The sequence below is a fragment of the Bos taurus genome, chromosome 4 (genome assembly GCF_002263795.3).
Source record: "Bos taurus isolate L1 Dominette 01449 registration number 42190680 breed Hereford chromosome 4, ARS-UCD2.0, whole genome shotgun sequence".
Lineage (NCBI taxonomy): Eukaryota > Metazoa > Chordata > Mammalia > Artiodactyla > Bovidae > Bos > Bos taurus.
In genome coordinates this window covers 91,895,704-91,909,637 of record NC_037331.1, presented here as the reverse complement: position 1 = coordinate 91,909,637, position 13,934 = coordinate 91,895,704, and the positions used below count along the sequence as shown (strand labels likewise).

The following is a 13,934-nucleotide window of genomic DNA, read 5'->3' as shown; positions in this document are numbered from 1 at the left end:
CAGGGCACAAGACAGACAAAGAGCTCCCGATGGAGGGGGTGGCCTGAGCCGCGCCATGAGCCGGCAGGACTTGGGTGGCCTGTTAGGAGACCCAAATACTTCCTCGGGGTTGGGACTTCGCATCCCAGAGTGGGTTCAGTGAGAGAAGACTAGAAGCCAAATTACAGAAGGGATTGTATCCCAGGCTGAGGCATTTACATCTGTCCAAGCAGGGATGAGGAATCACTGAAATACCTGGGAGTAACATTGAGTCAGGGAAAAAATGAAATTATGTTTCAAAAAGATTTGAGAGTATCAGTGGAAGGATTAGAGGACAGGAAAATGAAGGCAGACAGACTGTTCTCTCAATATTCCAAGTACATGTTCAGAGTTGAACAAAGAACAATGACGATGAAGCTTCAAGAATGAAGAAGAGAAATTTTTAAGAAGGCAGAATCTCTAGTCCTCGATAAAAGCTGGGGGTGTTTTCAGAACTGGGTTACTAGTTGACATCACTCCTTACTTGAGCCAGAGAACCTTCAAGGGCATGGTAGGGGGAAACCACATCACAGCAAGGCAGGGAGAGACCAGACTATTAGACAGAGAAATAGTGGCTGTGGCTGACAAAGGGTGAACTTTGCAGGTTTCTAACACTTCATGTCACAGGGACCTCTGAAGAGTTGCTAGGAGAAACTGAGTTGCTGTGGACAGAAATATAAGGAACTAACGAGAGTGGGGGTCAGACTGCATGGTGTTCTTTCAGCTGGGATAGTCCTGGTAAGATTTTATTGTACCGTTGCACAGGCTACAGCTAAGATGTTTTAGAACCAGTTCCAACTGGCCTCGATCCTCACCCACGCAACAGGAAATGAAAACCCAACCCTTCTTTCCTAGAGGTGACCCTGCTTCTTCCTTCTGGGGAAATAAGCTTGATTGGCTTTAGCCAACACTCTTCTGTGCAAAGCAGGCAAGCTGTTACACAACACAAAACTGAAAGGAGAGAACTATTCAAAACATTGGTCAAGAAAACCACTTAGCAGCCAAAATCTGAAAAGTGCTGAGAGAGACTGACTCTTCAGTACTTGGGCTAACCGTACGAGAAGTGTTTGTAGTTGCAGAAATTAAACAGCACCAGTGATGACCACATACCTCCCCAGTGGCTCAGCCCTAAAGAATCTGCCTGCAATGCAGGAGGCCCAGGTTCAATCCCTGGATCAGGAGGATCCCTTGGAGGAGGAAATGGCAACTCCCTCCAGTATTATTGTCTAGGAGATCCCATGGACAAAGGAGCCTGGTGGGATACGGTCCATAGGGTCGCAGAGTCAGACACAACTGAGTATCTGAGCACACACAGATGACCACAGCTAACATCTGTTAAGTAGCTCATAGGCCCGTGCAAAGCATTCTCCACCATCTTGGTTAACCCTCACTGAACAACCGACGTATACAGTACGGTTATTCCCAATACTTGTGCTTACTGAGAAAAGACCAATGGAAAATAACTGATCTTTGTCTATTAAGAATCTAATTGCTGATGAGAGAATTGGGGATGATTTTTCTCTATTTCCTGAATACTGTTTCATCATCTTCTTAAGTCCAACAAAATGCTTTTTATTACAGATGAAAAAACTACGTGTTTTTCATTAAACGTCTGCTTATATGGATGATAAATGTCTCTGGCGACTCAAGACTATAGTAACACCTGTAGTGTTCGGGGAGATGAACTAGATTTTTTGTTGTGCATCCCTCTGAATTTTGAAGGTGAAGGATTTAAACATAAATGAAGGGGCTCGGCCATAACCAATACCAACCTCAAACAGCTGAGACTATCTAGGAAATATTCTAACCTGTTCAAAGAGAAACACGGTAAACCTGAAAAGGCTAATAAACCTGGAAAGGCTCTAAACTTACGGGAAAGTATATGAGGAAAAGAGAAAGGAGTTACTGGGATTAAAGGCAGTGAATGCATAAACCAAGGCTGGCACTGTGGGTCTATCACTAGTCCTGTGACATAAAAATACTCAAAATATACACACAAGAAAGGACATCAAACGTGCAGTCAAGGAGGAGACTATCACCAGGGTCCACAGGCTTGCGAGGAAAAGCACCTACCTCGTCCGGGGTGTCTTTTGCATCGGGTTGTGCGACAGCTGCCCTGCGGGCGAGGTTTCCAGCGCGAATGTTGCTAAGGTTGATCTGCCTCTCAGGAGGAGGACCCCCACGAGGCTGCCCGCGGACAATGATGGCACACCCTGAGAGCACCTAGGTCGAGGGAGAAACAAAAATTCAGCCATTGAAAGGTAACATCGCCATAACAGAGATGGTCCACGACTGTATCCCCAACATCTAGAACAGTACACAGCACTCAAACATTTATTGAACGACTGAATGAACAAGATTACTTTCAATTTTTTAAGAGAAATACTTACATAAAACCTTGGGGTTGATTCTAAAGGGACTGACCCAGAAATAAAAATGAGAATTAAACAAGATGATAGAAAACTCAGAAAAGATTGGAGGGTGAAGAGGCATGTGAGTCATGGAGAAGAGCCTTTGTAATTTCATCCCAGCAAGCTGACCACCACCTGTGTTCTTTTCAATTATTAAGAAGCTAATGTCTCCATCCACACAAGCTGTTCTACGATGGGAAAAGCAAACAACGGAAGAAAGCCAGAGAAAAGTGGATGTTGAAGGAAGAAGCCTTGACACGCCACCCACACCAGCCGGAAGGACCCGAGGGTGCCCAGGGCTAAGGTGCAAGTAGTGCGGCCAGAGTCCAGGACTCAGTCCTTCCTCTGTAGACAGTGCTCAGAGTTGAGGCTAAAAGAAAAACACAGAGTCTAGGCTAAAAGAGAAACACAGTGCTCAGAGTCTAGGCTAAAACAGTCTAGGCTAAAGCAGAGCCTCTAGAAAACTCATGACCTCCGTGATGAAAACAGGGCAATCGAAGAAGGACCTTCGGGCTCCCAAGCCCAATAGTTCCTTCGCTCTCTCTGAAGAAGGATGTCTAGCATACCACCCACTTGCAACTATGGAAAGAGCTCTAAAGCTCACTTCAAATATTTGCAGGGAGGAGGGAGAAAGGGTTTCACGCGGCAGAAGAGAAGAAAAGGCACACAGCAAAAATGACAAACATCGCCCAAGCTATTCAAATTCTTTACACAATTTCATCACCAGGGAGGCTTGAGCAGCGCCTTCGCATGAGCTGAAAGGCTTAATCCCATGTTTCAAAACAAATAGCTGCTGAACAAATAGTTAGAAGGCTGGAGAGCCCTGCCAGTGTAGAACTTCACAGCAGACTAGACCACGGAGTTTTCTGTAAAGGAAACAGTCCTTGGAAAAGAAGCTGACTCAGAGGAAAAAAAGAATAGGAAGGGAAGCCACTTCAGTAGTCATCTGCTTAGCTGACTTGTCTCCCTCGCCTCTCCACCTTAACTCATGCTCTAAATTGGGGGCAAGTAATACAAATAAAGAACTGCATTAAACATATATGAATGCGGTTGGCCAAAAATTTCCTTCGAGTTTTTCCATAAGATTTTATGGAAATACCTGAACGAACATTTTGGCCAATCCATTACATCTTAAAGAATAAGAAACAACAAGTAAGTAACCATCACCCAAGTTAAGAACTAGAACACTGAGGACTCCCTGGCAGTCCAGAGGTGAAGAATCCACCCTCCAATGCAGGAACGTGGGTTCGATCTCTGACTTAAGATCCCACATGCTGTGGGGCAGCTAAGCTCGAGTGCCACAACTAGTGAAGAGCCCCTGGCTGCAAGGGGGACCCAGTGCAGCTAAATTTATAAAAGAAGAACTAGAACACCGGCAGGACCTTGGATGCCATGTCCCTCTAACTCGCAGCCCCTTTTGCTGACCACCACCTCTATTCTAACCATCGTGATAACCTCTCCCTTGCTTTTCTATAGTGTTACCTTTGTGTATATGTCTCCATGCACTATGGTGCTTCCTCATCTCCTATTTCTAATCTCTATATACGCTGAGTCGACAGCAATGTAAACTCATCACTGACTTGCTTCTTTTGCCCCTTTTTGGTAAAACCCATTCATGCCAAAACACTATTCACTTCTGTGGCTGTACAGTACTCCACTTATGAATCTATCCTACTTTCTTACAGAAACTCTGTCGGAAAAATACACATTCTAATTAAAAAAAAAAAAAAATAGTAACATCTCATTATCCCCAATAACTTAAGCACACAGACCTTGGTCTACGAGTAGTCTACACTTCCCTGGCTACACCATCACACACATAATAAAAGACTGCCTTCCTTATCTAGTTATAAGTCATTTTTTCATTTTATCCTCTGTGATCCAGTGTTACCAGCAATCGAAACCTTACAGCCTCCAACCGAACAGCCTTTCTTGAGAACCCATGCCCTGGGCATCATCCCAGGGATCTGACACTTTAAAAAGACAAGCCCTCAAACAAAGTAAAGCCAAAGAACAGATACACTACAGCACAGGATGGCTGATGTTCCTAAAATGAGAAGGGCCAAAGAAAGAAAAGAACTTGGAAGTGACTCGTTTACAGTCAATTCTTCACCAAGCGGCACATGAACAGCACGCTGTTGAATACCTGCCTCGACATCACGTACAGTCTCCACAGGACTGAGGAGCACACAGCGTGCAAAGCAGAGTTTCTGTCTCAAAGGCCTATTCCTCGATTCTTGTCAAGCTTTCACGAAAACTCATAAAGCTCTCCCTGAAGACCTAGTACGTCTTGGAAAGCCCAGTTAGATGCTCACCATGGCTGAGCAATGAGCACTGACCCCAGCTAAGAAACAATCTTTATTTCTCAAGCCTGACAAAGCCTGCTGAAAAGCTCAAGAACACAATGGCTGATAGGTACCCTCTTATTCCCCTTAAATACCAGCAAGGTGTTGCCTCTAACGCCCTCAATCTAGTAGACGAGACCCTTGGGGGACAATGGATCTATAACTATTATCCCAGCCCCATAAAGATCTTTAGTAAATAATTTATATGAAGGAATTTTGCAAAATCTTTGTACACTGCCCCCCCTTTCACCTTGAAAGCTATGCTGAAGACTGCTGTTAGAGCCTCCTTGCTTTTTTTGCACCAAATAGGCCATTCAGGCAACAGTCCACATTTGAATTAATCTTAGAGAGAGATGACTTTATAGGCTGCGCAACACCTATTGGGTTGGCCAAAAAGTTCATCAGGTTTTTCCATAAACGCTTACAGGAAAATCCAAATGAACTTTTTGGCCAACCCAATACAACTGAAGGTGCAAATGTAAGCGACAACCACCAAGTCAACCTTCCAAGGACAGATACTCACTGTGGCAGGCACTGCTGTTCCTGTGCCCCCAGGAAGAAAGGACTAACATGCCTACGTCTTTCCTCTGAAACGCTCTCCCTGTCGTTCATTTGGCCACTGCGTTAGTAATGAGATAGGAAGACTGTCTACAGACCATCATGGAAGGAAGAGACCTGTCTGCATGGAAAGAACTCATTTCCTTCCTAGTATTTATGCAAACTGAAATAGGTCAAAACACATTCCATCTCCATGTTTTTTCGCTCTCTCCATTTCATCATCTTACAAGTACTCTTCAATTCCCTCCACCTGTCTCACTTGTCAAAAGTCTTTACTCAAGTTCTTCCTCAATAAAAATATTTAATGGTCTTCTCTTGCCTAAGTTTCCCTAATGAATAAAGCCAAGGGAAAGGTCTCCTGGGGAGAAAATATTTTAAATGTCTTTAAGTGAAATATGAAAAAGACCAATGGTCTATATATCAAACTTAACATGAATCTCATATGGCATGAAAATAAGTCATTTTTCTTCTATAAGTCACTAGATCTGACATGTAAGTTGATTACTTACAATTTTTATCCACTGATTAATCCATTTATTTGTTCAACATAAATTTACTGAGTGCTTTCTATATGCCAGGCATTGTTCCAGGCAAGTAACATGCCTTGAGTGAACTAAAACAGACAAAAATGTCTGCTCCTGGAGAGCAGACATTCTAATGCGGGGAGTCAGATAAACAATAAACAAGTAAAATACTGTCTGTTATTCAGAATTTTAATTTCAGAAGAATAACGTTAAGATTGAGAGGAAACTGTCAGGGGTAATCGTTCTGCCAAAGCTGTACTGATTCATGTTGCAAACTTTCATGAATGTGGTAATTATCCTTAATTGCTAATTTATAGGGCATAAAAAGCAATTCATATGGTAACTGCTTTATCCAATTATATTAATAAAATGACATATTCTAGAGAAACGATCTGATCTTAGCCCTACCTGATACACCAGGAGGTTTGTGAAAACAGCTGTCACAATGAGTCAGTTTGATTGAGGTCATGAATTAGACAGTTCTCAGCTCTGCCAATAAAGGTTACAGAGAAACGTGGTGTGATTCAGAGGACCTGGCTTCAGGGCATGAGTCCGAGGCTGACAGAGACTGAAACAAGTCAGCTGAGAAGGAAAATGGGGACTCAAACTGATCAAACCCACTAAGATTTTACTAGGAGAGTTACCTAACAGTGACATGCTTTATACGCCGCAACTGAAATACTGCTCAGCAACAGCAACCCCACCTTAAATCATCACTAGATACTGATAAATGACTTGGTTTAACACTTAAACCCCCAGACCACAAACACCAAAAGACAGAAAATCTCTTATACAAAAACCTAGCCACCCTACACTTAGGGCAAAAAAAGTGATGGTACAGAAAACCACATGATGTTCTGAGTTGCTCAGTCGTGTCCGACTCTGCGACCCCATGGATGCACTCTCCACTCTCCATGGGGCTTCTCCAGACAAGAATACTGGAGTGGGTTGCCATGCCCTCTTTCAGGGGATCTGCCCAACCCAGGGATAGAACCCAGGTCTCCTGCACTGCAAGCAGATTCTTTACCAGCTGAGCTACCAGGGAAGCCCCATAGAAAACCATAAATACGTCAATAAAACCAGAATTTTTTTTTTTCACAGCACCAAGAGCAAACATCTTCCCTTAAAAATCATATCTTACTAGGTGAGAGTATCTTGTTAGCTCTACAAGGAGGACTAGCTTAACACGTTTATCTGCCTGTTTAGATATAACAATAATATCTCAGTCATATCTGCCAATATGAAGATCCAGTATAAATAAGGATAGGACTTCTCTGGTGGTCCAGTGGTTGGGAATCCACCTTGCACTGCAGGGGACACGGGTTTAATACCCTGGTCCAGGAAGATTCCCACACATCATGGAGTAACTAAGCCCGTGCACCACAACCACTGAGCCCATGCGCTCTAGGGCCTATGAACCACAACAAGAAAAGCCTCCTCAAGGAGAAGCCCACCCTCCGCAACTACAGAAAGCCCACACGCAGGCACGAGGGCCCAGCACAGCAAAAAATAAATAAACAAATCTTTAAAAAAAAGGCGGGGAGGGGGGCGGTAAGGACAGTCACCTGATGAATACCAAAATGTTACAAAAAGGAAGCCCCAAATAAACTCAAAAATGTATGGTCAACTGCTTTTCAAAAAGGGTGCGCAGATAACTGGGAAAGAACCTCTCAACAAAAACTGTACCAGTAAAATTGGACTGCTGTTGTTTAGTCCAACTCTTTTGTGACTCCCAAGGACTACAGCCCACTAGGCTCCTCTGTCCACGGGATTTCCCCAGCAAGAATACTAGAGTGAGCTGCCATGCCCTCCTCCAGGGGATCTTCCCAACCAAGGGATAGAACCCGAGTCTCCTGCATTGCAGGTGGATTTTTTACCACTGAGCCAACAATGAAGCCCTGGGAAAACTGGATATCCAAACGCAAAAGAATGAAACTGGATCTCCACCTCACACCATATACAAAAGTTAACTCAAAGGATCAAAGACCTAAGTGTAATAAGAAGCTCTTAGAAGAAAACATTGTGATGGTGGATAATGCATGGATTAGGCAATAACACCATCTTAGAAAGCACAAACAACCAAAAACATTATGCTTCACTGGATACTACCAAGAAAGTGAAAAGACAATATTCACAAAACATATCTGATAAGGGTCTAGTATCTGGAATAAGGAAATATCATAATTCAATAATTGAAAATGGGCAAGAATTTGAACAGATATCTATCCAAAGAAGATACACAAATGGCCAGTAAGCATATGAAAAGATACTCAACATTATTAGTTGTAAGGGAAATGTAAATCAAAACCACAATGACGTATCATCACTTCACAGTCACTGCTGCTGCTGCTAAGTCGCTTCAGTCGTATCCGACTCTGTGCGACCCCGTAGACGGCAGCCCACCAGGCTCCCCATCCCTGGGATTCTCCAGGCAAGAACACTGGAGTGGGTTGCCATTTCCTTCTCCAATGCGTGAAAGTGAAAAGTGAAAGTGAAGTCGCTCAGTCGTGTCCGACTCCTAGCGACCCCATGGACTGCAGCCTACCAGGCCCCCCCGTCCATAGGATTTTCCAGGCAAGAGTACTGGAGTGGGTTGCCATTGCCTTCTCCGTTCATAGTCACTAAGGTGGCTATAATCAATAAGACAGACAAAAGCAAGTGGTGACAAGAATGTGGAAAAATTAGAACCCTGATACACTGTTTGTGATGCAGTCACTTTGGAAAACACTCTAGCAGTCCCTCAAAAGTCAAACAAAGAATTATCCTGTGACCCAGCAATTCCACTGCTAGGTACATGCCCAAGAAAAATAAAACATACATCCACACAATATCTTGTACACAACTGTTCATGGCAACATTATTCATAAGAGCCAAAAGGAGCAGAAACAATCCAATGTCCATCAAGTGAAGAATGAATAAGCAAAATGTGGTATATCTGTGAAATGGATATTATTCAGAAATAAAAAAGAAATAAGGTAGTGACTGATGCTACAACATGGATAAATCTTGAAAACACGCTAAGTGAAAGAAGTCAAGACAAAAAAGCCACATACTGAATAATTCTATTCACATGAAGTGTTCAGAAGAGGCAAATCCATAGAGATAGAAGTAGATGAAGGGTTCTCAAGGGCTGGAGGAAGAAAAAGGGAGTGACTGCTAGTGAGTCCAGGGTTTCTTTTCCTTCTGAGTACCAATGAAAAATGTTCTAGAATTAGACAGTTCTAACAGTCTTGTGATTAATTTTAGGGTATGTACATTTATTTGGGCTTCCCTGGTAGCTCAGCTGGTAAAGAATCCTCCTGCAATGCAGGAGACCCCTGTTCAATTCCTGGGTCGGGAAGATCCCCTGTAGAGGGATAGGCTGCTCACTCCAATATTCTTGGGCTTCCCTTGTGGCTCAGCTGGTAAAGAATCCACCTGCAATGTGGGGGACCTGGGTTCGATCCCTGGGTTGGGAAGATTCCCTGGAGAAGAGAACGTTTACCCACTCCAGTGTTCTGGCTTGGAGAATTCCATGGACTGTATAGTCCATGGGGTCACAAAGAGTCAGAGACAACTAAGTGACTTTCACTTTCATATTTATTTCAATTAAAATAACTGCTAAGGTCCAATACGGATGTGCATTAATACAACATAAAATGTCTCTTTCACCAAAGGGGTATTTCCATATCTTGCAGGAAGATTAGACCCTTAGCTGAACAACACCAACAGGCAGCTGACTCAGACCCAGAAGTCAGGCATGGTGACTCCCAACAGAGTGAAGGGCAACTGTAAACTTTCAAATCCTTGAGAAATAACAAGGTAGAAGTCACAGGAAAGAAGCCAAACTTCAGTGAAATCTACAAAGCCCAAAAAAGGAGAAAGATGACCAAAAACAATACAAGTTTTTTCTTTGAGATAAGTAGAATGAACTCCTTCCCTCTGTGGCACAGAAAGAAGAACCAAGAAGGTCACTGAACTAAACAGTCCATAGTGCCATCTGGAAGCTTGCCAAGGCCACCACCCAGAGGCTGCTCAGAGGACAAAGGAGCAGGCCAGTGACTCTTCTCCAGACAAGGTGCCCTCTCCACCCAAAAATGCCTTCAGGGGACGGGGAAGAATTGTGGTGTAATTGTTAATGAAGCAAAAAACATCTAAAGAAATGGAATTAAGGCAAGTGTAGAACTTAAAAAAAAAAAACTAACTTGGAGAAAAATCTCAAAAAGTGTATCAGGAAAAAGCTTCCTGGCAACCAGAGCTATTGCCTCTCTTTCTTGAAAATTAAAAAGTCATTTGGACAAGGAGCAAGCAATCCCAGAGGACTGTAAGCCCTGTGACCTGGGAGGTCTTTCCAAGCACACATGCCAACATGGCCAGCTTCTTTCTTTTTTCTGGCAAGAGCCAGAGGCAAACCTAAATGAGAGGGGCCCGGCACAATGACCCGGGAGCCCAAGGCCTTGTGGCAGCCCATTCACTTGCGCTGGGTGCACTAACTCATTCAGGAGAGACAAATGGCTGCTCCAGGGCCGGCTATACCAAGAAATGGACCTCAGTTTGGAAAGAAACAAGTTCAAATCTCAAAGGGGACTCTAACAAGAGTGCAGCTAAGCGAGAGCATCTCAACAAGGCCCTTTTATTGTACAGACAAAAAATCTGTATGTTAAACAGGTAAAGGTGACTTTTGCTTAAAATGAAATTAATGGCAGGGCAAAGACTAGACTGAAGTGTCCGATTCTGATGTTCCACTGTGTCACATGTAGGAACAGGCATCTGAGGAGCTGCTATCTGTTAAAACGGTAGGTGAGATGACCTACTGATTAAATCTTTTCCTCAGTTAAAAATCTCCATTTCTGTGTGCCAGCCGAGCAGGTGTCAGGAACTGTCACTAAGCCAGCAAAGCTTCCATGAGCTGGCTGCCCCAAACCAAACCAACACTTATTAAACATTGCCATATGCAGGGAAAGCAGGCTTACAGTCCCGATTTTACAAAACACCCAAAAAGAGACACAAAGGAAGCAAACTTTACAATGAGAAAAAGCAGGCTCGGCAAACTACAGCCCACTGGCCAATTCCGCCCTACCACCTGTTCCTGTACAACCCACGAGCTAAAAATGGTTTTTACATTTTTAAGTGGCTTTAAAAAAAAAAGAAGAATCAAAAAGATATTATGTAACACATGAAGAGAGTATAAAATTCAAATTTCAGCATCCATAAATAAAGTTTTATTGGAACAAGGCCACGTTCATTCATTTATGTAATTGTCTATCTGCTTGCTTTCACACTGAAACGCCAGAGCTGAGTAGTTGCTACAGAGTCCGTATGGCCTGCAAAGGCTAAAGTATTTACTACCTGGCCCTTCACACAGTCAGCCTGCCAGCCTCTGATATAAAACATTATGACAGGGAGTGAGATGAAAACTAGTTTTATGGTAGTCTAAACGTTACGTGCTCAGCAAAAATAAATTCTGGACGACCGCTTCAAGTTACACAGGCTGCTCATCTTTATAATCAGAGAAGGGACAGTGGTAAGCAGCAAAAGAATTCAGTTTCAGTATCAAATCCATGTCAGTGGTGATTTTTGAAAGTTCACTGGCTCTATTAGCCTCAATTTCCTCATTGATAAGTATATCAGAACATCCATGAGAGGTGTCATGAAACTTAAACAAGGGAATAAAGCCCTTAGCACAGAAATTGGCCAAAAGACCAAATAAATAAGTCAACATTATTGAGATAAGAAACGGTTCAGGAGTTTTCTGGTGGTCTAGTGGTTAGAATTCAGTGGTTTCACTGCTGCGGCTCAGGTTCAATTCCTGCGGGGGGATCTGAGATCCTGCAAGCTACTTCGCATGGACAGAATTTTTTGAAAAAAGAAAGAAATGAAATGGCTCAAAGTGTGGTCTGAAGTAAAGATTGGAAAAAAATAAATGTACCATAGAAAAAGAACCATTTCCTCCTGGGATTTAAAAGTAAACACCAAATTCATGTAAATTCTCCCACCACTGAATTCAACCAGAAGGAATTAGAGAAATGACCTATGATCTCACTCCCCTCCTTTATTACCCAAGATTCTCACTCTCTAGTGAAGTGATTTCTGAACCTCTTGTCCTCAAAGATTATCATAAATAAATATCATATCTTAAGTCTATTGTTATTGTTGTTTAGTTACGAAGTCATGTCCGACTCTGAGACCCCAGGGACTGTAGTCTGCCAGGCTCCTCTGTCCATGGGATTTCCCAGGCAAGGATACTGGAGTGGGCTGCCATTTCCTTCTCCAAGGGGATCTTCTTGACCCAGGGATCGAACCTGTGTCTCCTGCATTGGCAGACGGGTTTTTTCTTTTTTTTTTAACCACTGAGCCACCACCGCCATGTCGCTTCAGTCGTGTCCGACTCTGTGCAACCCCATGGACTGCAGCCTACCAGGCTTCTCTGTCCATGGGATTCTCCAGGCAAGAACACTGGAGTGGGTTGCCATTTCCTTCTCCACCACTGAGCCACAGTGAGCTTCAAACGTGAAAAAGCTCTCTTGACAATTACAGCCTCACGTGACCATGACTGTGAAATCAGACAGTCTTAAGTAAAACACTGTGATAATCCCTCATCTGTATGTGAGGACAATACCACCACCTTCTCTGCAGGTTGTGTTATTGAGATGCCTTACAGCAGCTGACACCTAGCAGATACTCAAGAAATAAGGGCACAGTGGTCTCTCTTCCCTTCCCTCTCTACTGTCCACCCCTCTACACCCTTCCAATGCTCTGCATGGCAGGCACTCATTTTACAGATGAAAAAACTGTAGTACATCAGGACTAGAACACAACCTTTCCCAGTGTACTTTCTAATAAACCACAAATACTAAACATTTGCTATGAGAATTATGCATCAAAAAAGTGGTGATACATGCAAAACACCAAGCCTGTAACTTGCACAAAGAAAGCCTCACCGGGAAGGAACTGGCTCAGGTTCCTAGAAGCCAGAAACCCCACAATGATCCTTTACAGAGCCAAGTCCTCACCACCTACGCTGAGCTCCACTGTGCTCGAGGAACCAGAATCACTCAGAAATCAGAACTCAGCAGGAACTATGTGGCAGGCAGAGGCAAAGTGTCATTCCCAAAAAATTCATTCCAGCTGTCAAGTTTTTCAGAGTAACCATCACGTGTGAAAATAAGCAAAGGAAGAACCAAAAATTAACTGACTCCAAGCTCCAATACTCTGGCCACCTGATGCAAAGAACAGATTCATTGGAAAAGACCTTGATGCTGGGAAAGATCAAGGGCAGGAGGAGAAGGGGGCAACAGAGGATGAGATGGTTAGATGACATCACGGACTCAATGGAATGAGTTTGAGAAAACTCGGAGATGGTGAGCTCCCTGGTGGCTCAGACAGTTAAGAAGCCACCTGCAATGTGGGAGACCTGGGTTTGATCCCTGGATTGGGAAGATCCCCTGGAGGAGGGCATGGCAACCCGCTCCGGTATTCTTGCCTGGAGTATCCCCATGGACAGAGAAGCCTTGCGGGATACAGTCCATGGGGTCGCAAAGAGTCAGACACGACTGAGCGACTAAGCACGGGAGATGGTGAAGGACAGGGAAGCCTGGTGTGCTGCAGTCCATGGAGTCACAAAGAGTCGGACACAACTGAGAGACTGAACAAGAAGAACATAAAAGTGATCATCTGAGCATCACAGGATTTGACCCCTCAACCAAATGTTTAGGGTCAAGTACTCAGACTGTTAAAGCTAAAGGATGGAGAAGGAAATGGCAACCCACTCCAGTGTTCTTGCCTGGAGAATCCCAGAGACGGGGGAGCCTGGTTGGCTGCCTTCTATGGGGTTGCACAGAGTCGGACACGACTGAAGCAACTTAGCAGCAGCAGCACTAAGATGAATCTGTGTTTGTTGCTTATACAATTATTAAAGGCTGGGGCTGGGGACTCAGTACACAGCCAAAAAACATCATTTTGAGCTGTTCGCATGGCACTTTTTCATGGTCAAACTATTAGTGGTCCTGGATAGTTTATGTCTTACTATATATCAATGTGGAAAGACAAATCTTATTGCCATACCAGTTTTGCAGGTGGACAAAGAGGTGAAAGAGACA

The 13,934-nt window shown here is 43.6% G+C and overlaps 1 protein-coding gene across 1 annotated transcript in view; it reads right to left on the bottom strand.

Moving 5' to 3' along the window:
* SND1 (staphylococcal nuclease and tudor domain containing 1) overlaps positions 1–13,934 on the bottom strand; it is a 422,171-nt gene that overhangs the window by 386,475 nt on the left and 21,762 nt on the right. The window contains 1 exon segment of the mRNA NM_205784.1: positions 2,092–2,241. Coding sequence (NP_991353.1) covers positions 2,092–2,241 — 150 coding nt within the window.